Source organism: Carassius gibelio, chromosome A1, assembly GCF_023724105.1.
Source record: "Carassius gibelio isolate Cgi1373 ecotype wild population from Czech Republic chromosome A1, carGib1.2-hapl.c, whole genome shotgun sequence".
NCBI lineage: Eukaryota > Metazoa > Chordata > Actinopteri > Cypriniformes > Cyprinidae > Carassius > Carassius gibelio.
Genome location: NC_068371.1, coordinates 21,162,441 through 21,187,804, shown reverse-complemented (window position 1 = coordinate 21,187,804; position 25,364 = coordinate 21,162,441). Strand labels below are relative to the sequence as shown.

The following is a 25,364-nucleotide window of genomic DNA, read 5'->3' as shown; positions in this document are numbered from 1 at the left end:
CCTAAAATGAAATGATTTAAGGGATGAACAGCCATTTCTTCAGGGAACCAGCGATAACTTTGATAACGCCCCAAAGCATCCAACATAAACACAAAATGCAGCTCACAAAACCCAGAACCTCTTTATAAACCTGTTCTATCTACTAAAAATCGCCGTTGCATTTTAGAAACCCATTTCTTAAGTGAGGTCCAAAAGGATAATACATTAGTCATGAAAACCACATAAAATCATAAACATACTACATACTTCATCTACACATATATATTCTAATAACTGTCCATTATGAACTAGAAAATCTGACTGAATATATTTTTTTTAAGAATTCCTGTAAGTTACAAAATAAAAGACATTACCCATGAGAGGTGCTTTAAGTTGAAAGCATTAAAGAGGACAAAACATTATAGACATTTTATGAGCTGAGTTTCTTCTTTAAATGGCTGCACACATATGAAGATGGCAGCAAAGAGAAAATAGGAGATATAGCACTTAAAAAGTAAGGCAGTGTGGGTGGAGCAAAAAGTCTGGCAAGAAGACTGAGGTTAAAAGGCTTTCTGTGGAGAACCAAAATAAATAAATAAAACAACATGCAGAGAAAAGAAAAGAAGCAAGCGAAAGGAGGCGTCACCTTGGTCAGCAGGTGAGAGGGTTTTCCTGCAATGTTTTTCAGAATCAGAGAGGTCTCCCTGTCCAGATACGAGTGCTTTAGGGTGCAGGGAAAAGACAAACAGAGATTAATCAGTGCAATGATTACAGTGATTTCAAAAATGGCACAAAATACATACTTGATTGTGGTAAAGCACAGAAAGCGTGGAAGCATTCCCTGAGCATTGATTATTCAAAATCAGAAAAAAATGGCATATAAAAGTGTGGATGGAAAACAAATATATAAAAGAAGAACTGTTTTGTATATGAAATTTTTGAAAAAAAGAGCTGAGAATAAACCTCTCCTGACATTCCAAAATTTTCCTTTCATAACCAAATTGATGACGTTATAAAACCTGGAATTAGTACAGTTATGCTATACTGTGTACACATATCCCCTGTCGTGCACAAACACACTTACAGTACTTTGATCCACCTCCCCCTCCTGTGAGGTGAAGTCAAGATGCCGTCTGGTAGCTTTACCATTGGCCCTTCGCAGTGAGACATGCTGGGAAAGGGGTGGGGAAGGGCAGTGACATCACATCACAGAAAAGGTGCAAACATAAACACATTAATCATGCAGCAGACAACGCAAAACAAGGCATGCACAAGCAAGGGTCAATATACAGTATGCTGCCACTCATGTTGTAAAAACATGTTCTGGTTTAATAGAATATCACTTCCATCTAAAAGACAGTATGTCACAGATATTATCAATAAGTACAGAAAGTAATTTTGACTTGTCCCTGAATTTACACTATTGCATGTACAGTGGAACTCTACAGGGCATGTTTTTGTTTTTTTCATCTGAAATCTTGTCTTTCCTAACCCATGTGACTTAAATTATTAATATTCTCTAATCATTTTGGTTCATCCATTGAATGTCCATGCAACCCAACATTTTTGAATCTTCAAAAAGAAGATAAAGAAAAAAGACATTGTAAAGTAATCCATACATATATGGAGTGGTTTAATCCAGGTCTTCTGAAGAGCCACGATTGCTTTATATGATGAATGGATTTAATTGAGCCTCATAAGCACATACAAACATTGATCAGTGCACATACACAGAGCACATCAAATGTGGTAAACAGCAGCTTAACCGTACTTGCTTGATGCATGAAAACAAACCTCACTAAATGATGACCAAAATGATTAAAGGAACACTCCACTATTTTTGGAAAGAAGCTTATTTTCCAACTCCCCTAGAGTTAAACAGCTGAGTGACCACGGGATATTACACAGCAAGTGAAATGGTCCCCAGCTAGTTTGTGTAGTTGCAGCAATAGCAGAGATGCTGGGGACTATTTTCAGGCGCTGTGTGATATCATTGTGCGCAAAGTCCCTTGATTATTACGCCGATATGAGAGTATAACTCCTAGCCATATCGACCTAGAAAATCTCAAACCTTCATTTTCCGTTAGGAAAGGGCTTGGTACAATATGTAACTACAGAAGAGTCGCGTTTTAAATAGGAATAAATATAGAAACTCTTTGGTCATTTTTGATTTATGCTAAGCTAAGCTAAAAGTGCTACTGCCAGACCCTGAGATTGGCTGAATTGATTCAAAAATGGTAAATCTCAACTGTGTAACTCTAGGGGAGTTGGAAAATGAGCCTATTTCCAAAAATAGTGGCGTCTTCCTTTAAGAATGTTAAAAATATCTCTATCCGTTCTGAAGATGAACACAAGTCAATGGGCTTGTACTAGCTGTTAAGTTCTCAAAATGGTCATTTTAGCTGTGGGCCTATAGTTAGAGTTAGGCATTAACAGTGTAAGTCCTGTGGCTGTGAGTTTGCTTAATGTAGCCAATAATTTGCAGATAGTTACGTCACGTCCCTTCTAAGGTATCATTGCACAAAAAGTTATTAGCTTTATGTGGACTTTGACCTTTCATCATATTTGACACAAATAATGCAAGTCTTTGGCTACATTTGTCTATATTTTACATTACCTCTTGCTGCACTGCCTTGCCAGACAGAAATCCATTTTCAGATCTTTACTGTAAACATGCTTTTTGTTTGTTTTTACAATTAGCCCATAGAATTTAACTTTTACTGAACATTACACGCTTTCAAGCTTTATAAGCAAATGAGTCCCTGCTCCAGTATAAATAAAAGGTTGGTATCATTTTCAAATAACCTTCATTAAAGCATCATATAATGCTTTGACAATGTCAATTGTCTGTTTAATACTGTGTATCGTCCCTGCAGTACATTCATGGAGCCCCGGGTCCACAGAGCAGTGGCTGAAAACCCTTGTTTTATATCAATATAGATGACATTATAGAAGCCGTGTCATCTGTTGCTGCTATAGAACTAGTTTTCTTTAGTGTAAGCATGCAGTAAAACAACAAAGATGTTGCCAAAACACAACACATCATGCATTTAGATAAGTTAGAGTAGCATAGCCATATAGCATAACAGGTGTTATTGTCACACTACTGTTTACAGGGACCATGTACAGCACAGTGTCTGTGACTGTGTCTCTACATGTCATGTAATAATGTCATGCAAGATTATGACAGCAAGATATTTGCACACATTCTCCCACACACAATCATGAAATCCTATTCCATCTGTGAAACAGTGCTTTTTTACATCTGAAACCACAGTATGCATTTTTTAAGACGGAGGTGCTCGGGTCTGTACATCCTGGAGCGGATGAGCAACGCCTAAGGATACAAGAGTGGTGAAATAACATCTCAAGGTCTTCAAGGTTCTGACAACAGTACTGAAAAACTATAAAAGCTCAGTGTCTTTGCTTGTGAGAAATTGGTTGTAAATAAGTGTGTGTGTGAAAAGTATGTGGCCATTTATTGATTTAATGATTCAATGGTGTATTCGGGGAGACCTCGATCATCATATTTCCCAAAGCCACAAAACAGACTTTGCCCTTAAAAAAAACAAACAAACTGCAATGAATAGAACTCTACGCGTTTGGTGTGTGTGCGTGTGTGTGTGGGGGGGTCAGAGGGAATGTTGACTGTCCAAGTAAAGAGACGCTCTTTGTTCTAAATTGTTCAGTGAATAACAGGATAAACTTGCTAAACTGTCAAGGACTATTATTTTTTATTTTATTGGTAGTAATTAGACTGATTTTAAGAAATTTATTCAAAATAGAATTATGATTAAGACAATAATTAGTCTTAGTCATAATTCTATTTTTAATAAATGTCTTAAAGTTCCTGTCTGAAGTTGCATAGATGGGAAACGATTATTAAATTTAGAATTTTCTTCTCTTTTACACCCATATTATACACACAAACATCCATACTAAGCAACTCTTAATTAATGAACATGGCCAACTGATATGAAGTATTGAAGTCAGCATAAAATGAAAAGTTGACTATTTGCTGTGATGCATTTTAATTGTTTTTTTTTAGTGATTCATCTGACATCACATATTAGGGGGATTTTTTTTTTACTCTAAAGTTTTAACTTGTTTCAGAATTAAAAAAAAAAAACATTTTAAATATTAATAAGCCATTATGTGACAAAAATATCAAAATAAAATTTAATTCAGAAGTTAAAAACAAAACCAAAAAATGCTCACTATAGAAACGATGCATTCAAGTTACCGTTTGTATAAACTGCATACTTCATGTATTTTTGAATTAAAGGTGCACTGAGTAGTACTTTATCTAGCTTAAGCATCGCTGTTGTACCAAAACCACAATGCTGAAAGATGCAGCAATTTTCATCTATCAGCGTGGATCAGCATCATCATCTCTGAGTTTTGTCAAAGGAGATGGATACTAATGAGTGTGAAGTGAAACATCACCGGTCATGTCATGTCAACATACAGTAGAAAAATAAATCACGTCATGTCAACATAGCGAAAAAAATCAGGGTGACCAGCACCAATTAAAACCTTTTTTAAAAAGAAAACTACTAGGAGTAGTCTTCTTATCATGCAAGTGAACCCCATTCCGATGACTCTTCAACACTATTTCCTAATAAGTAAAACTTTTTCAATAATCATGAAAGTAAATTAAAAAAAAAAAATGTAAGAAAAGAAAATGTAAATGGGGTTGTAAATGACTTCACACTTGGAATACATAACCTGATGTTGTGAGATTCGGCTTTAATCTATGTGCTTAAGAATGCAGCGATTGTGACTGAAACCATTATCCCTGTGTTGACTGAAAATTCCTCTTTATACTTTGTCTTTAGTGGATATTTATTTTCTGGTTTTGTGTTTTAGATTTGAGCCCCTCACATCTGCTTTCAGTTTTCTCTCTGCTATGTCTCACTCTGCTGAAACTCTCAGAGTAGCATGGTCTCTCATGCCTTATAAACATCAGAAATCTAAGCACCAGCTATGCAATAATTCAAAAGGAAAAACAAAAGAGTGGAAAAAGATTTCATATCATGTTTGTGTGTGTTACCTCTGTGCTAGTCTGGCTTTGGTTCTGATTCTGTGACTGCACCTCAGTCTCCTGCCCTCGGATGTCCAGTGAGTCCATGCTGGATGCCGAGGCAGAATTGATGCTCGACCTGGATGAATGACCGATCGAGTGCACTTCCTGGTCACTGACCGTACCAACCGATCCTGTGCGGCGATGATGTGTGTGAGAAGTCGGGTGAGACAGAGTTGCAGATGAATATGAGGAGGAGGATGACGAGGATGATTGAGAAGTCTGCCTTGCTGCCTCGTCCATGCTCAGGGAGGCCCTTTCTAGCTGAGCGGTGATGTCATCCAGGGAGATGTTGGAGGCCAGGGGTCGTGATTGGCTGCTGCCAGCGCGTACGGTGGAAGCAGGAGAAGCTCTGGTGCTGCTGCTGGTGCTTCCTCCGCTGCTGCCCCCTCCGGTGTTTTTGGTGCTGGCCGAGCGGCCTGTGGGTCTTTGTCTAGATTTGCCATCTGAGGTCTTGCTCATGGGTTTGCCAATAGTGCTGAGCTCTTGTTCTATTGAACACAGGTCAGCCATGAGGGCGTCCAGGTCCACTGTCTCACCTTGGTTAATGGCTTCTACACAGATAGACAGAAGACAATTTTAATTCAATTAATCCAAGCATGCTACCATTTGAAAGTTAGTATTAGTTAATACTTTAATTCAGCAAAGATGCATTAAAACGGATTAAAAGTGACTGTAAATACATAATGCTACAAAAGATTTCTATTTTAAATAAATGCTGTTCTCTTAACCTTTCTATTCAGTAAAGACTACTGAAAATGTATCTCAGTTTCCACAAAAAATATGAACTGTTTTCAACACTGATAATAATAAGAAATATTTCTTGAGCAGAAAAGCGGCATATTAGAATGATTTCCGAAGGATCATGTGACACTGAAGATGAAAATTCAGGAATATATTACATTTAAAATACACTACAATACAAAACAGTTATTTTAAACTGTACTAACATTTTTTATGGTATTTTTGGTCAGACAAATGTAGCCTTTATGAACAAAAGAGGCTTATTTTTACAAATATAAAACAACCCCAAACATTTAAACTGTAGTGTTTGTGCATGGCAAACTATAATTGCAACCATCTCTGCAGTTATGCTGGTGGTCTAATGATAATCTCTCTGCAGCATGTCACAACACCATCATATCAGATGCATGTGAAGGCGTTCTGAGCAGGAATTGGAGTGCCAATGAATGCTGAGTAATCGGAGGTGGTGTGTTTCTAGGTGTAGTCTAACCGTTGATGTTGTACATAGAGAAACGGTAGGAGAAGTTGGCAAGATTTGTTTCCTGTCTGAGTGGAGCTTTCTGCATTTTCTCTGGACGCCCATCATCCAAACTCTACATTAAAGAGAAAAAGAGAGAGAGAGAGAGAGACAGGGCAAAGTGAGATCCGAGGAGACATACCAATCATAACATATTAATCATCAATACAGTCAGTACATAAAAAGTGAAGAATCTGAATTACGTCTGTGAACTATAAACTAATAGAATACTGAACTCTGGCAGAAAATAATGTTCATGATAAGGCCATGTTATAACCGTTAAACAGCTGATATTTAAATGTTAAACTATTTAGACAAAAGTTTATTAATAAAAAATTAAGTATATTCAAGATTTTAAATGCTACAAGCTAATATAGGTATCACAACATTATAATGTACAATATGATCGATATACAAAATAGATTACATTTAACGGTTTTACTCAATTAATCGTGTTTTTACACGTTAATTGTTTTATCTTATTATAAATCATTTAAAGTCATCTTTAGGCCCCTTTAGAAGTCTGCTGAGGTCCCCGGGCCCCTGATCGAGAACCACTGTATTAAATGATGGTGATAATGAAGATAATCTAAATGTAAAAATAGAAGAAACGAGCATGTACAGTTAAATGTACAATGCTAACCAATCACTGATCATAAAATAAATGGAAAATCTCTGATGTTGGCCAACATATTATAAACAGAATGAATTACAAAAATCAAACGTATTGCACATATCAAACTTTCCTGCGAAAAGCCCCCAAAGGGAAGACACATCATGTTAAAAATACGTCACAATGTCACACTGAGCGACTGAGGGTGAGAGTGTCACCTGTGTGAGTTTGTCCAGTTCTCCCAACCAGGTGCCAAACATCTGGTCCAGATCCTGGTCCTCCTTATCACTGTCTTCCTCAGCAGCATGGTCCAACTCTTCATCTGATACCTGCTCCATATCTGCTGTAACACACACACACACACACACACACACACACCACCTCAGTACATGATACAGTCAACTAGCGTGCCATGTCCACATCAACAGACATCCTGATGTCTAAACATACAGAACATCACAGATATTACAGCCTGCTGACAAAGAACCAACATTTCAAGAACGACTTGTTGGGTTTGATGCGTCTTGTCAACACAGTTGTTGATTCATTCATCACAGGTTGTCATGATGATTGATTTAGTTTCCACTTATGTAACCCAGTATACAATATTAATTTAGCGTTCCTTATCTCACATCCCCATCGAAGCCCTTAAATCTTCCTTTCGAATGAGGGTTGTGATATGACACCTTCCAATCTGCATTTGACACTGCAATCCCGTAGGATATCATCTGTTAGTCTGGCACGTTTGAGAAAAACAAAAGCTTTATGTGTGCTCTGTCACAGTGTTCGTCTCTGTGTAAACTCAGTCATTATTTCAAAGCTGCCTTCTGAGAGGGTGTGATGTGGTTGTTATGGTAACCTTATCTCCATCTCTAAGACTCTCTCTAGATCTCCCACTATCAGTTTTCACCCCCGTCATTGCCATGGCAACCCCTGCTGTATCTTCCACTGTGTTTTTAATTTGTTTTATTAATTAAAATATTGTTCATTACTTACTAATATATTAAAAATAACCAAAGCACACGAAGTACTTCTAGGTCACTTCTAGGTTTTAGGCCTACACTTGTTACTGATACTACACTGCGCCAAGCACACATAAACAAAACACGCTGATTCGACTTGTAGATCAACATTAATGTTTCAATGCAATGTAATTAAATCATATTTTAGGTGTGAAATTGTAAACACTGACTGTAATAAAGAGGATGCTGGGTGTGCTGGTAATGAGCTCATTAGAGGGAGGTTTGAGGGTGTCAGGCGACGGTTGTCCTCTAGGGGACAGTAATGTAACTGATGCACAGTCACAGCTACAACTGGGACAAAACACAGGAGTCAGCATGTGTGTGTGAGTGTGTGTGAGCATGTATTAGGCTTTCCATGCTGAGTCAGGGTTGCGTGAATGGAAAACCGATGAACTTTGGTGAACAACTAACTATGCATTGAGACATATTAATGACAGCCTCAGCGTTTATGATTCACTTTCACAGTAGGAGAAACCAGCAGGGGCCCCATGACCACACTTCACTATTACATGTAATATATATTTATTATTACACGAAATGTCAGACTGTAGAAACCTAAACTGATCACATTCCCATCTCTCTTTTTCATTTTCCATCTTTTTGTGCTACTCACATGCCTCATGGGGCCCAAGAGAGCAGAGATGATCCCTCAGAGATTCTGAGCTCACTTGAACCCCAATGAGCCGCTTCACTCTTTGATCCAACAAGGGTTTGTTTGTACTCATGTAAAGTGAAGTGACATTCAGCCAATGTCACTTCAATGTATGAAGCAGACATGAAAGCAGACAGAAGGTTTTTTAACATCTACATAGAAAAATATTGTGATCAGAAAGCAGAATCATATATTCCAGGAAGACGTGAACTAAACTAAAGCAAACAAAGGCAAAATATACAGTAACCTTCAAATGTTTGGGATCGGTGCGACTTTTTGAATGTTTTTAAAAGAAGTCTCTGCTGCTCATTTATTTGATCAAAAATACAGTAAAAACAGTAATATTGTGAATTATAGTATATATATATATATATATATATATATATATATATATATATATATATATATGCTCAAGATACATTTTATTATCATTATCAATATAACAAAATATATTTGTAAAATATTTAGAAACATTACACATGTATTTACTGTCACTTTTAGACAATTTAATGCTTCCTTGATGAAAAAAAATATTAGTTTCTATAAAAAAACTAAACCTGTACTTTAACTGAACTTTAATGCATTTCTAACAGCTCATTAAAACAAACTATTATCGTAGTTACAGAGTTACAGTAGTTACAGAGCTTAGACCTTGAGACAAATGACCGTGTTGAGAATGGTTCTTCAGATGTTCTTGAGATTAGCCTTGTTTGATAAATATTGCTCCAACCCCGCATGGCAAAGTAGCTGCACTACCTAACAGAAACAGAAACAGTATCAATGTAAGAGTCTCTTCAGAATCAGAATCTAAACGGAATGCTTGAACCATTATGAGATGGTTTCAGACCCTGCTGAGTGAGCTGCTTCTTACAGGGTTCAGTTACTACAAACAATCAGAGGCGGTTCTGTTCACCCAGGTGCTTAATTCAGTACACTCACACTCGCAAATATATCAGATCAGCAGGAAACTAATGATGCCTTCAGTCACTCTACAGCAAACGGCCACAGTTTTGCATTATCCGTCAAGCACAGAGAGGATAAATAAAAACACAGAGGGAAAGAGAGGGGACGGTGTGGGGCAAAAAAAAAAAAAAAGATTTTGCTAAATTATGGAACAGCAGAAAATTTAAAGAAAGTGTGGATCGAGAACGAGAGCAGATGAAAATTAAGAGAGGTGTGTTATCTTGGCACCCTGTTGCTTAACAGCTGCTGATTTAGACTAAAAGCTCTGCTAAGCTATCTGTCTCTCTCTCTCACACACACACACACGCAAAATGGTGATGGTGCCACTACACACAATATAAACTTTTCTGCTTCATTTAAAGCTTAATAATATATGAATGAACAAATATCTTGAGGAATGCTGTGAATGTGACAGGGTGGAACATTACAAAGCAAAATGGTTACTGCTCTCCTCGTCATCAAGGTTATGGCCTGCTGTCAGCAGTAAAAAAACAACAACTACTAAGCTAACTAACTAAACAGTAATCAAGCCTCACGAACACAGAAAAGGATTCCGTTGTACTTGAAAATAATTGGGTTAGGGTCTGAATTCCACAAGGATGCATTAAATTAATCAAAAGTGACAATGTCTATTTCAAATAAACTAAATTATTTTTAACTTATTGGCTACTGAAAATTTAGCATGCATCACAGATATAAATTACATTTGATCATACATTTGCATTGAAAAAAAAAAGAATATTGTAAAATTATTTTAATAATATTATTTATTAGTAATAATAAATTGGTAAATACAGCCTTGATGAAACTAAATGAATGGTAGTGTATTTAACACACACACACACACACACACACAAAACATTAAACAAAATAACAAATGTTCAGAATTCATAATTATGAAAAATATATTTTAAGCATTCAAAACAAAGTAGATTGATCTGCTTATAGTATTTCAGAAAATCATATTGTGGACAAACATGGAAAGAATGATATAGTGATATATAGAGAAAAAAAGAGAAGGAGGTAGAGAGGGAAAGAGAGGAAATGTCCAGGATGTACAGAATTCTTCATTTTTCCCACGAGCTGTTCTGCTAAGAATCTCCCAACACCCTCCAGCAGCTGTTCTCTGACACACACACACACACACACACACACACACACACACACACACACACACACACACACACACCACACACACACACACACTCCATCTATGAGGCTGAATATGACATCATGGCTGGCCAAGGATGGGGACAGGAAAAGGAAGAGGGGTGAACAGGCTAACACCCTTTTCCATGTGTGCAGTCTCGCTCTTTCAAACACACAAACACACACACGGTGTGAAAGAAGAACAACAAGAAACACTACAGCTGGCACTTTTAACTCCCTGACCTCTTGCTCAAACACACACAAGTGTACTTGTGAGTTCGGCCCCAAATAAACACAGACACACAATTAGCATGTGTGCTAATGTTATTATTCATCCCTACCCAAACACTACATATGGCAAAACACACACAACACATGGATCTGAGTGCTATTCAAATCTAATAAATCACGTACAGTACCAGCAGATGCCAACTTCTGAGTTAACTTAACACATCAGCATAAAACATGGTCTTTCCATTGGTTCTGAGCACACACTGATATTACAACAGCAAAGCGGACTAATATTTATCCGTTCCAAATTAAACACACACACAACTAAACCATAAAAAAAAAAAAAAAAAAAAAGAACGTTTTAATTTAATTGGGTAAGATGTTGTTTCCAGATTTGAATAACACACTTTATTTTCATAACCAGTAGTAACAGCCGTTTTAACACAACACTCCTGTAAATGCTTTACGAACACACCAGTCATTCTGTGACCAAAAAAAACTAGCTATGACCTTTGACCATGTCCTATTGAGACATTTAAAGAATGTTACTGTACTGCCATACAAATGTCTGATTGTAATCTGCATGGGCAGAAAATCAATTAAAGTTTCACTAAAAGAGGTTAAATTTGGGTGGGTAGAGCAGCAGGTGTTTTTAGCTCTGCTTCTATTCTTCAGACTCATATCGTGTGGTACACAAGGTGAAGAAATGGCTTTGTGAGGAAGTGAGGAGAAAAGGCAGATGAATTTGTGGCATGAAAAACCATGTATGACAAGTGCTGAAATTACTCCTCCCTACAAGCTCTCATCATCAGGCATAATTTACTGCAGCAAAAAATGAATTACAAAAAAATAATAATAAAAAAAAAAAAAAAAAAAAAAACCTTCAGTGGATGATAATGGATCAGAAAGCCTGGTAAGTAATTAGAAACTAGAAAGTAGAATTAATAATTATTAACTTCAGCAGAGTTATAAATTAAACATCGGTAGCTGAAGACACTTTCAAATCCATCATCGCTCAGTGTAAAGCACAGCTGAATGCAGCACACTCTCCAGACAGAAATAGCATCATATCTCATGTGCTGAGCAATTGTGATGCTCTGAAAATATCCTAGATTTAAAACATTAGATGATTGTATGTGTGTGCATGCGTGTGTGATGCCAGACAGTCTCTGAGGGATGATGGCATATGACAGCATTCCTCTACAGTGCAGTGGGACACAGATTAGCTCTAACAAAGAGAGAGAGAGATACAAATTGAGCATCTTAAGAGCAGAGTGAAAAAGAGGACAGTGAGAAGGGAGAATGTAACCTGAGGGACAAATCTCCTATTATTTAGCACACAGACATACACAATGTACAAATAAAAACCAGTGAAAATCAACAGTATGTGAAACATTCAAAACACATATTAAGAATGTTTAGTCACACAAGCTGACTCACCACTTTTTTTTTGCTTGTCCACACTTTTCCTTTACCTCACTCACACACACACACACTGCTGAGTGTAATCTATCATCACATCCTGAGCTGATGGGGCTGCTGAATCAGAGAATGACTGATTTCAGTGAATTCTAAAATAAGCCCTAAACACCCTCTGTGAAGGCATGACTCCATGCATCTCCTTGATATATTTGAAGTATCCATTCCATTGATATCCATCCATCCATGATATTCCATTCACCATCATGGATGACACTGTGGTGTAACAGAATTTACATTACACTGAATGATATAAACCTTAACCTGAATGAAAAATCGTATCAATAAAGTCACTTTGCTGCAGGAACGCAGTCTTTTGTCACAACTGGTCAAACGATTATCATATAAAAAAAAATAATAATAATAATAATAATAATAACAAAAATATTATATATATATATATATATATATATATATATATATATATATATATATATATATATATATATATATATATATATAATTTCAGAATGGCTTCTTGGTTCCAGTGAATGACCTCTTAACAGACTGCATAATCAGGACAAAAGTACCCTGGTTATTTCATAACTCAAAACAACAAGAAATATTCCTTCTAATAGACAACCAACACTTACTTGAAAAGCAAGAGAACAAATATAAGCTACTTATTAACTTGGTATTTTATATGTTTATTTAAAGATGTAAAGATAAAATCAAAGTCTGGACCATTACACTGAATGACAATTTTCCTGTTTGCTTATAAAGGAACCAACGTGTCAACGCAATAACTTTACACCACACTGGTTCCTTCTCTGTCACTCTGGAGTATATGTTTCTTATCTTTTTCTCTGAAACCCAGAGAGCTGGACACTCTATTAATTTCACATTCTCACTTGCAGAATTGTCTCTTTTTTTATTGCTCCCTTCACCTCCCAGGTTTCCCATTATGCCTCTGTATTAAAGACAATATCAAACCATTATCTGCAAAGACTGAAAAAAGAGGGACAACTGGATAGGGTTATTCTAAATATATGTTTAGTGCAGGCACAGAATCACTTTGTATTGAAATGAAAGTGAAAACTGAGTCATACAGGAGGTGTGAACATATTTATTTCAGCATTCAGCATCCATTCAGTCATTGTGCTGCATGTGGCAAAGTAAAGTTTGGGGAGATTTATCAAGCATACACAGTGACAGATATAAAGGAGTTTTAGTCACACAAACTCTCTCAAACAAAATTATGTCAGGCCCTATGGAAAAGAGTGCATTATCTAATTTCCTTTTCTCTTCAGAACAACAGATTGTTTTTGAATCATGAGAAAGAGGCAGATACGGCACATACAGAGTGAAATGCAGTCGGAGAGAGAGAGAGAAAAGATTGTGAGAATCAACTGACATGGTGTCTTAGGATATTTCATGAGGGTGTGGACTCATTCTCACTCAGCACTTCACGTCATATCCTTATGGCTATCCAAATGGCACACAAAGCAAACACCCTCACACACACACACACACACAGCCGGTGGCCCAGTGAAAGAGCTCCTTTCATTGAGGAGCCACACAAGTCCAAAGTTCGCCAGGGAAGAGGTGTGTCAATTTTTCATAGGTTGACCTTCACTCTGTCTGACACGGTTAGCCAAAATGTTCAAGCAACAAGGAAGATCCTAAACATGAACTTCATCGACATATAATCATATAAGCTTGTGTCAGTACTGTAATCACCAAACTGAGAAGCATGTAGACTCTGGGAAACCCTTTGGAGACCATTATGGTGAAATGCTATTCGTTTTTAGAGAAGATACATCCCAGCTGTGAAAGAAAGACTGTCACAACATCCCCCGAATGTCCCTTATGAATATTCCCTCAACTTCTTTATGTAGAGTTCTTTACTTCACCCAAAAGTGAAAATTCTCTCATCATTTACTCACTGTCAATCCATCCTAGATGTATTCTGTGGAACAAAAGTTGAATTTAGTTTTTTTTTTTTTTTTGAAAAAGCATGTTGTGAACTTGCATTAGAAGTGGATATTTTGCATGGTTTTTGAAGGACTTGTCCATTTGCATTAAATGGAGTTACAAAGATGGATTATTTTTCTGAAAATAATGTTTCACTGATGAAAAAAGTAATATACTCTACATCTGGGATGGCATAATTTTTGGTTGTGTACCCCTTTAACCATTAAAAGGACATTCAAGCATGCCATTTGGAGGACGTCCAGGAAACATTCAGGAACATTTGTTACCAGGCATGAAGAGATGAGAGATGAAACAAGGAAATTCGCAAACATTCAATGGCGTTTCCAGAACGTTTTGCTTTAAAATGGGACCCATTTCAAACATACAAAATAGTCTGTTAACGCCCTGCATTGATCATTACAAAATTAACCAAATTGTGACCTAAGTCAACATTAGTAGAAGAATAACATCAGATATTTTACTCTCTTTGAGAAGTTTCAGAAGACACAAGCACAGTTTGACTACTTTAATGGTGGGATGTTTTCTCGTTTTTGGAGCTTTGTGGTTACCATGAACTGTTTTATGGAAAAAATCTGTCTTTAGTTTTTAGTTCCACTGAAGAAAGAATTAATTTGGTTTTGGAATTATATAAGGGTGCAATGAGCAAAAGCGTCCATTAATGAGGGTTACTGGGATAAAGTGAGTAGCATTGAGCTGGTCATATGATCTTATTATGTCAGCTCCCGTGAGGCAACCCACTCACTTGAAACACTTTCTCATCTTACATCAGAGCTCTTGATGCAAGTCTTAAAACGGGGAGTATGCATAATGAATACTCTCCGTGTAGAGCTCAGAAACTTCAACAATTTTTATTGGTCTTTAAAAGCATGCTTGGTATGTGATTTTTTTTATTTTTTAAGTAGAATTAAAGTGGTTCCATGCATGAGCTGTATCCTCCAGATGTTCTACTCTGCTATTCTTCATATGTATATTTCTTCCACATACTGGCTGAAACAAAAACCAAAAGGCACATGCTTACAGGGACAGTGCTGACTGTGGGGTATGCCCCTCTATGTGTGTGCGTAAGTGTCTAAAATGCATGTGTGTATAGCTTTAGGGCAAGATGAGTAAGCAATCCCTTTTACCGCGGTCCCAGGTGGCTTGAAATGTGTAGTCATCATAAGACTGAGCTTGAACACCCAAATACACTGCACCACGAACCAGTGCTGCAGATAATGCAGCTGCCTTGCATGCATGCAAAAAAAAATATATAAATACATTCTCCTGCAATATACTACAGAGTCTGAAATGGATATATTTTTAAAAAATAAAAATAAAAAAAACCCAGAAGAAATGTTAAGAATAGAGAAATGTGTCCATGAAGACAGGCGAAAGCTCTGGAATGCCAGATATTCCATGTGATGGCCCTACAATCAGCTATTTATGAGTTCAGTCAGGAACTGCAGCTCTAAGTATCACCAGAGACTCCAGTCACTGTTCTCACTGCTTCTATTAGACAGACAGTACCACAGCATCAGGTCTCAGACCAGCTGGCTGCGGGACAACTTTTTTCTAAAGGACATCAGACTGTTGAACTCCTACATCAAGTAATATTAGAACTGAAACCCCTCCCAACCCTTCAGAACAGCACTCGAACAATTATAGAGGGGATATATGACCGGTCATATTCCACAGTATAATTGCTGCCTGTTTACTGCATCCCATCATGCACATTATGCCCACTAGTATCTGCCAGAGGTGGGACAAAGTAATTGTTATGCAAGTCACAAGTAAGTCTCAAGTCTTTGCCCTCGAGTCCCGAGTCAAGTCGAGTCAAAGATGAGGTAAGTCCCGAGTTGAGTCAAAAGTCAAAGCCAACAAGTCTCAAGTCGAGTCCAAAGTCCTACCATTTTAGTTTCGAGTCATTTCAAGTCCTCTTACCACAGAAATAAAAAGGACGTTGACATGATGTTGGCGAGGTTTTCCATCTGAGTGTGCTACACTCATGTACCTCATATAATCCGGGTTCAAAAATCCCTATTTTTGTTAGCATGAACCAACAAGGGAGATGTGCGTTTACTGTCTCATTGATACAGTATGGTACATCCGATTAGGTGCTTAGCATTCATTCAAAATTTACCTTTCTTTGTGCAACTTCAGGTGTCGTACGTCACCTGTAGGAGAAAAAAAAATCTATCCGTGGCGACGGTTTCGCATTCCATCCCCTCAGTTAATAAACTGTACTCACGAATTCATAAACTGTTCCCTTGGTTTAACAAATCGTGCCCACGAATTTCCAATCCGTGCGCTCAGATTTTGTAAACTATACCATACCATTGTTTTTGAATCCGGACCCACAAATTCATAATCCGTGCGCACGTTTTCGCAATCCGTTCCCACGGATCTGTAAACCGTACTCACTGATTCATGCAGCAAGCTACGTGTTAACATACAGTTTTACTGAATATTATTATGTGGAATAGGTTTAATAATAATAAAGGAATAATCTTGATTGTTATTGTACAATAAACCTGGCATTGTGACTAACTCTGGAGTAATTTTTTCCTCTGTTGTAAATTGTTTTGGATAAAAGATTCTTATGCATAACCTGTATAATAATATATAATAATGATAAAAATAAAGTTATTTTTATAATTTTAATTTGTAGGCTAAATAAATGAGTACAAGAAAATAATTCATGAATTGCTTTATTTTTAAATAACCTTTTACAGTTTTGTAAATGCTTGTGTACAATTCTTTTTAACATGCATGAAGACTTATTTTTGTGATTTCATTATACTAAGCTCCATCCACTCCACCCCACCTGCCGGAGTTAGATGCATGTTTCACTGTTAATGTTATTATTAAATAATGAGGCCAAAAATAACATTGCATTCAGTTAGAAGGAAAAGGAATGAAAACATAACCGGCATATTATTTGTTTTGTATTGCTTTTTACCCTTATTTTCTAATTCTTTTTAGCATTTATTTTTTTGGCCGTAAAACACAGGTGGCTGTGTCTTATCCCATTGGTGATTAATGTAAAATAAACGCTAAAATAAGACTATTTTGTGAATGCTGATCGTGAAAAATAATGTTTAATAAACAGAAATGAATCGGCCGGTGGGGGCGGAGCTACAAATGCGTGTCAGTTTACAGATTGCGAAAGCGTGCGCACGGAATTTGAATTCGTGGGTACGGATCATAGACTGTAAAAAAAATATGGACGTAGTGTCCGTGACGTCACCCATAGACTCCTCAATAGCATTTTTGAAGTGTAGAGTGTGCAGAGCGCAACGCGTCACCGCGCGACTCTCCCGGATAATCGAAAATGGGCAAAAGGGCGGGAGCTGATTGCTGAAGCTACGCCGACCTAGCACGATGGCATTGTCAGCAGTGGCAATCCACCTAACATTCAAGTGGCCACGCCCTTAATTATGCAGAACTTTAAGTCTTAATATAATTTAAACGGATGAGTTTTTAAAAAATTCACCACCCTCACAGTTGTCATGAAGGGCAAAATTAGCAATATAGACTAAAATAATTTTTTGAACCAGGCTGTAAACATGTTTTTTTCTGCTGTAAAGTTGGGCATTTTAACATGTGGAGTCTATGGGACTGACTCCCTTTTGCAGCCAGCTTCAAGCGGCCAGTCGATGAATTGCAGTTTTTGTCACTTCCTTATTGGCTTCACGAGAGAGAGCGTGAGGTTGCTGCTCGGTACGGATGCAAAAACCGAGGGTACGGTTTACAAAATCTGAGTGCACAGATTGGGAATTCGTGGGCACGGTTTGTTAATCCGTGGGTACGATTTGTTAAACTGAGGGAACAGTTTATGAATTTGTGAGTACGGTTTATAAACTGAAGGGACGGATTGCAAAACCGTAGCCACAGATGGCTTTTTTTTTTCTACAGGTGACGTGCGGGGCTCTGTAATACAGAGAGTGGCGCGGCCGTGTGAACTTTTTTCCCCCCAGGTTTTCATGGGAAGTAGCAAGTCTTCTCGAGTCAAAAGGCGAAAGTCCAAGTGAAGTCACGAGTCATTGATGTTAAAGTCCAAGTCGAGTTGCAAGTCTTTGTACATTTTGTTGAGTCGAGTCTGAAGTCATCAAATTCATGACTCGAGTCTGACTTGAGTCCAAGTCACATGACTCGAGTCCACACCTCTGGTATGTGCCTACTTTTACTCATGAGCAGCACAAGGGTGGGCTTTTGGGGCTTTCATCTGCAATAAAGAACAACTTTCGACAAAAACCTCCTGCACATCCATTCAGCTTGTCAGGAACGAGCAGGAGGAGCAGCAGGGTAAACAGAAGAGAACCAAATGTAGCAGATGTAATTAATGTTCTCCTTCTAACATTCGCTCAGTATCTCACTATGGGACAGCCTCAGGAAGCACCTATAACACCACGTCTGCCAACCATGGCATACCAATCACTGCAGCGATCAGAGAGGCATATAAACCACAGCTAACTGCCATTTCGTCATTCTCGTACTCTTCCCCGTAAAGATTTCGGAAGCTGTCCTCTTTGGGACTTTGGGACTTATTGCTAAACTGTTTATAGACGGAGCTGCAAGGTAACGTCCCAAATGCAGTTTTTCTATTTATTTTTCTTTTGGTGCTCAGCACGCACCAAAAAGTAGGAAAAAACTCTCTGTCGCAGCATAGCTCTGTACTAGTTGTCATGTTGTGGTGGGCTTACCGTAAGTACAGGCTTCATGGCCACTGCAAAAGAGCTGGAGAGCCCCGGATGAAAGGGCTGTCCTCCTCATCCATGTGCGTGCCGAATGTGGATTTCTGCAAAAGAGTCACATGGTCTCTGCATCTCCTGCTTGGGTGCTAAACACGCTCAGGCGGCATTTATTGATATTTTAACAACCCCTGAGGGCATCCCCACTGCGAGCGAAGGATTCGCGCTGCAATAGCTCTGAAGTCAGACCCATGCCTCTCTGCTCAACCCAGAGAGGAACCAATGGATTGTCCACAGGCCTCCAGCTCCTGGGGTGAGATGATGGAGAAGGTGTCACCTGTCCTTCCCCCGCTGTTTGAAGATCCGTTAGCGGGAGAGGAAGATGTTCGCTGTAAAACCTCCTGTGTTCAATGGAGTGGTAATTTCAGTGGCCCAAGGGGAAGAAGCTCAGGTTTTAGAGGAAGAAATATCCTCTTTAATGAGAAAAGGAGTGATGATTCCAACAGAGGAAAGCCAGATGGGCTTTGTAAGACTCCAAAAAGGAATTTTAGACATTTATTATGGACCTGAATTTTTTTTTTTTATTCCCCTCTTCAGTTTGAAGGTTGGAGGGGGTAATTTTTAGACATTTGAAAAATATACGTATATATATTTATTTCACCTAAATGTTTCATAAAGCACTACATTTTTGGTTTTTACAATTGTGCAATTGTTGCACAACAGTTTACACACAGCACAAGCATGATTTTGTGAGCTGTATGTGAGGTTCACACATACTCTGTTTGCAGTGCGCATGCAGTCCATGTGTGGTACACAAGCGGTGCAGAAACAGCAGGTGCTGCAACTGATCCGTGGCTGTTTACTACATACAGTACACAACATTTATTCATTATTTTGATTTGTAAATTCAAACATTGTTACATAAAATTCCAATTATTTTTTTACACAGTGCAGTAGCTAATACAATCTTTCATAGATGTTTAAATGCAATAAATATCAGAAACACATTATTCAATGCTTTCTGCTTTGTATTTACTTCTAGATTTATATATTAAGTTTCTCAAGCTCGTGGCAAAACATTTAAACTACTTTTCTTACATTATCACAAACATTCTTAGTTAAAACTTACCACTGACAGAAAGTCTGCTCTAGTGCCTTTTCTTTTGCATTCAAATCTTTATTAAAATCATCAGTACTGCAGTTCTTAAAGAACCTTGTTTTCCTAACTTCACGAGTGCCATCTATTATTGCCTTGTTTATATAAAAGTGCTATTTTCCTTTAAACCTAGCCAAAAAGCCATAGCCTATGTGTTGATAGTGAAACACAGTAGACTTTAATTATATGAATTTATGGTGTAATTACTACAGTTTTGTGTCAATCCATGTTCAGATATTTACCACAAACAATCTGCTGTCACTTTAATTTAGGGCTTGCAACGGAAAACGATCTCTGCACTGCTCCTGGAACACACTGCCGGATGCAACCATGTGCAGAGTGAACGCTTTAATAATCCGTTAACATGAGTGTGGGAAAAATATGCACCGCATACGCTCTGCAAACGGAGTACTGTGAACCTGGTATTATGTGTTCTGCGAGTGTGCATGAGCACTCATTCTCCAGGAGAGCATGTGAGCGCAGAATGGTTTAAATACTGGCAATAATAAAAAAGAAATGCATTTTATAAACATTAGTGATGACTTGACACTCTCTATTGTGCAAGTGACAATTACGGTGGTAACTGTGCAGCATGCAGCATGCAGACATGATTTGAAGCCATTTATGCATTTTGAGAGAAATAGAGAGCACACAGTGATTCACTCACGCTGGTTGTGAAATTGTTTCACAAAAAGTTTTCAAATTAGCTACTTTATAAGTTAATTATTGAAGAAATATAAACTGTACCTCACCTTCAGTATTATTATTATTTTACCTGCTCTGGACAGAGACTGAAATGGTGCCGCTGCATGTCGTGCCAAAACGATTATCGGCCGATACTGATTGGTAGCCAAACAATTGGAGCACCCCTAGCTGTGACAAAAGGAGCAGCTGGGGAAGGTGGAGGGAAATTTGCTCCTGAGCAAGCGATAAGGCTGCTGAATAATACTGAATAAATTTTATACAGGAATGTTGTGATAGGCATAATATTCCTATATGTACTGTAGATGTGGATCAGCTGAGAGTCATCTGATGCAAGCTTGACTCATGTGACCTGCCAGAACTAACACTATGCTTGATTTGTCACTTTCATACAATGAAGTTACTAGACTACAGAAAAGCGTGAAGGGACAATGTTTTTTTTCTGAAGTTTGAAGATGACATTTAATGAGACAGTTTTAGGTTCAGGAAAATTCCTTTAAAAAATTATACTTTACACTAAGTGTTCCAACACTTAAGGCAATGTTATACTCATCACAAAGTTCTTTGTTCTGTGTTCTTAGCTTAGGGGTGAAAACAATTTTGAAACAGTTGCTCAAAAGCACACTTTTTGAACATTCTGACACCACCCATGCTGCTAGGGACTGTGTTTAGCTGAGTTGAGTATGTAAATAAGTAAATCTTCTTAGTTACACAACAACATAAAACAGCAATAAAAAAGAGAAGTTAAGAAAGCATCTGATCATAGGCATATGGAAATGTTTGCACCAACTCTGTAATTCAGCATTCCACTGAATTCAGGATTTCACTTGTGTCTAACCTCTACGGACTGAGTGAACAAATGCACGAGCGGTTTGACAAGCGGTTTCATTTAGATAAGCAGAACTGTTTAAAGTTTGCATGAACCAAAAGTTGTGACCAATGATTCTTCTCTATTGTGACCTATACATTTACCTTTACTTATATTCCAATTACAACTGTTGTGTTCTGTTATACTTTCTATATTAAGCATATGTTTTATGTGCATACTGTGCATATTTCTGTATTATTTATTCTGTTTCTGCATGTTAAGGAAGAATGATAAGCAAGTGAATTTGATTAGTCTGTGGCACTCCAGATATCCATTTCCTGTTTCTTGCATGCAACCTTCTCCCATAGTGCTTCCACAGACAATAGTAAGCATTTGACTATTTTACATATCGTTCCTCTTTTACACTTCATGTACAGTTGGAATGTGTGACACTGGCCAACTGCTAACTTTGTGAGGGCATGTTGCGTGTCAGGCTGGACACACAGACATGACACGAGTCTCAAACTCTTCTTGTCTCCAACAGCTGGGAATGGCATGTCCATCCCCCCAAAAAACAAACGTTGCTGTGGCCTGGGCGACACACTGTTGCAATAAGGGAATAAGGAAAGGTTGTTAGTGACCAAGAGTAATCTAAAAAAAACACATCAACCCAGTTTATCTAGATGCCAAAGGTGAGACAGCGAGTGAATTAATCTGGAATTGACACAGCAAAGTCACTTGAGAGCCTTGTGTCACTGAGTCTTCACATCAGAGTATGAGTGGACATACTTTAGGTTCTTTTTTACAACAATTTTTAGTCTGAACTCTACAAAAGCCTTTTAAACTGCAGGCTATGGATGGGCAATACATAACCAGGAAGTACGACCATATTAGCCCGGTTCTGTCAACTTTGCACTGGCTCCCTATTGAACATCAAATACATTTTGACATCTTGATAATTACTTATGCCTGTACAGTTTAGCCCCCTCAATACTTGAGTGAGCTCATATCGCATTTTAGTCCTATACGTCCGCTGCAATCTCAAAACTTGCATTTTTAAAATTCAAATCCATTAAAGGAATTTTAGGCTGCATTAATTAGGTCAACCGGAACCAGGAACACTTCCCATAACACCCGCTATACTGGATACATCATGAGAAGAATGGCATCTATATTAATATTAGTCTGTTTCTCTCTTATTCTGAGGCCACTATAGCCATACAGATTCAGTCTGTATCCAGATCAGATGGTGGATCAGCACTTAGAGACAACCTCTAAAGCCCTGGATGTCAGCAGAGACCATGTCAACTAGATGACCCCAGACACAGATCCCCTGCGAAAACTTCATCACCTGGATGACAATCGGCACAAGACCACGGGAACCAGACAAGACCTCTGCACCTGTGTTGCAGCCTGGAATTAAACCACACTATGCTGGTTTCGTCTGGCCAGAGGAGAACTGACCCCCCAACTGAGCCTGGTTTCTCAGAAGGTTTTTTCTCCATTACTGTCATCGATGGAGTTTTGGTTCCTTGCCACTGTCGCCTCTGGCTTGCTTAGTTGACGCTTGACCGATTGCACAGACACTATTGGAAAAGAGCTGAACTGGATGATGACATCACTCAATCATAAATTAACTGACTTTAGCTGAAAAATAAGCTGCTTTGACAATCAGTATTGAATAAAGTGCTATATAAATAAAGGTTAAAAAAGACAACAACAACAACAAAAAGCTTTGTTTAGTTGTCATAAAAATTGTCATAAAAAGAAATGTTAAAATTCTCTGATATTTTAGGCTTACTGGTCGCACTAAATTACTTGATTTTATTGATATTTTAAAATAAATAAGGCAAAAAATATATACAAATTGCAACAACAGAAATAAAAATTATGTTCATTTTAAAAGAGATAAATACAAGTTGCTGCGAATTGGATTTTTGCGATTTTTAATAAAAAAACATTCAAAGAGAAAAAAGGAACGGCGTCATGCCCCTGAATATTTTTATAAATTGTTGACAAAATACAAATTGTGCATTTGAAAAGGACACTTTACTTTAAATCATCTTGTAAGTACAGGTGTAAGTCTAATGCAAGCGTAAAAGTGTTCTTCCTATTTGGATCCACTCTCTATCATTTCTAAGTGGGTCAAGAGACTGGAGTTCAGTCTTCAGAAAAATAATCATTACAGTAAAAGCACACATACACACAAACACTCCAAACTAATTCCAGAGAAATTCCAGTTTAAACACTGAGCTGTCCAGATCCTCCAGGGCTTTAATGGCTGCACTCATTCCTGGCATTATTCTCAAAAATCCAGCTGTGGTGTCAGAATGCTAAACCTTCACCCACCGTGTCTCCCAATCTTCCATCATTCTTTCCACCCTCACTTCCTTTCTTCTTCTCAGACATTTCTGCACTTCCAACAGTTTCTATGAAAGCACATGTAATGTACACAATGGACATCTTTGTCGAGACATTTTTTCCTGTTAGCGTGGGGATAAAAGTTGGCAGAAATAAAAAAACAGTCACCTAGATTCCTCCAGACATTATCTGTTATGTAAATGTTTAAATGACACATTTCAGTCGCCTCAGAGCTTTTTTTCTTTTGGTCAAGCTCAGTATTACGCAATATTTCAGTATTTTACATTATTTCTCTTGAGACTAGGGCTGGGCGATATATCTAACGATATGATCATACGCATCTGGTCAGTAAATCTGGTTCAGTGATTACCTCTAAATTGCCATCACCTGCTTTCAAATGGAGTGGCATTTAATAGACAGAGCCGTAGATCACTGACAAGCTGCACAATTCCGCTTTCATTATTGCAGATGAAACGCCTTCGATAATGAACGCGATATTGCGTAGCTTGTCAGTGATCTACAGCTTTATCTATTAAATGCCACTCCATTTGAAAGCAGGTGATGGCAATTTAGAGGTAATCACGGAACCAGATTTACTGACCAGATGCGTATGATCATATCGTTAGATATATCTCCCAGCCCTAAGTGAGACTAGTGTACTATACACAAAGTTTAGGTATACTGCTTTATTACCTCTACCAAAAAATTGGAAAGGACAGAAATCAAAATAAACAAATACATAAAACCGAACAATAGAGCCTTTCGTACCACTTTAGTTCCAGAACTAAATGTATAGTACTAAAGTACTGGGACAATTTTGCGTGAACTATTTCCCAGTACCATTTAAAGGGTTGCATTCACACCAACTGTGTATACTAGGAAGTGACGTAAGCCAGTCAACATTGATGTAATTTGTGCCTGACGTTCAACAACGTTAACAAAGAAGAACAACGTTAACAACAGGAGGATGGAGGATGCTGTGATCGGAGATGTGTTCTTGTTGTTTCTCGTGGGTTGCACAATAATGGACATTGAACGTCGATTTATGCATGTAGCGGTTGAAAGAACGAAAAGGAGGACTAAGAATCTCCAACGACAACTGGCAGTGCTACATTTGCTACAAGTGCCTGCACTTCAGCGTACGTCCATCTATTGCTGTTCATCATATTTGCAAAATAAGTTGACACAATGTTTACGGTGTGTTTACACAGCGTTATAAATCATGGCAGGTGAGGGCGTTTTCTAAAGGCCCTATAGTATACAGCCATCAAACCACCGGTCTATGCATATTATACTATAA

The 25,364-nt window shown here is 37.9% G+C and overlaps 1 protein-coding gene across 6 annotated transcripts in view; it reads right to left on the bottom strand.

Moving 5' to 3' along the window:
- LOC128015489 (ras-associated and pleckstrin homology domains-containing protein 1) overlaps nt 1-25,364 on the bottom strand; it is a 54,901-nt gene that overhangs the window by 17,500 nt on the left and 12,037 nt on the right. For 2 of the 6 annotated variants that reach the window (XM_052599354.1, XM_052599363.1), the window contains exons 2-6: nt 7,155-7,279; nt 6,297-6,399; nt 5,033-5,616; nt 1,064-1,150; nt 626-700 (exon numbers count right to left, since the gene is read on the bottom strand). In XM_052599354.1, the coding sequence (XP_052455314.1) occupies nt 626-700; nt 1,064-1,150; nt 5,033-5,616; nt 6,297-6,399; nt 7,155-7,274 (969 nt within the window). In that variant the 5' untranslated portion in view covers nt 7,275-7,279. The remainder of the gene's footprint in view (nt 1-625; nt 701-1,063; nt 1,151-5,032; nt 5,617-6,296; nt 6,400-7,154; nt 7,280-25,364) is intronic. The other 4 variants (XM_052599361.1, XM_052599373.1, XM_052599382.1 and 1 more) reach the window with 4 other exon arrangements.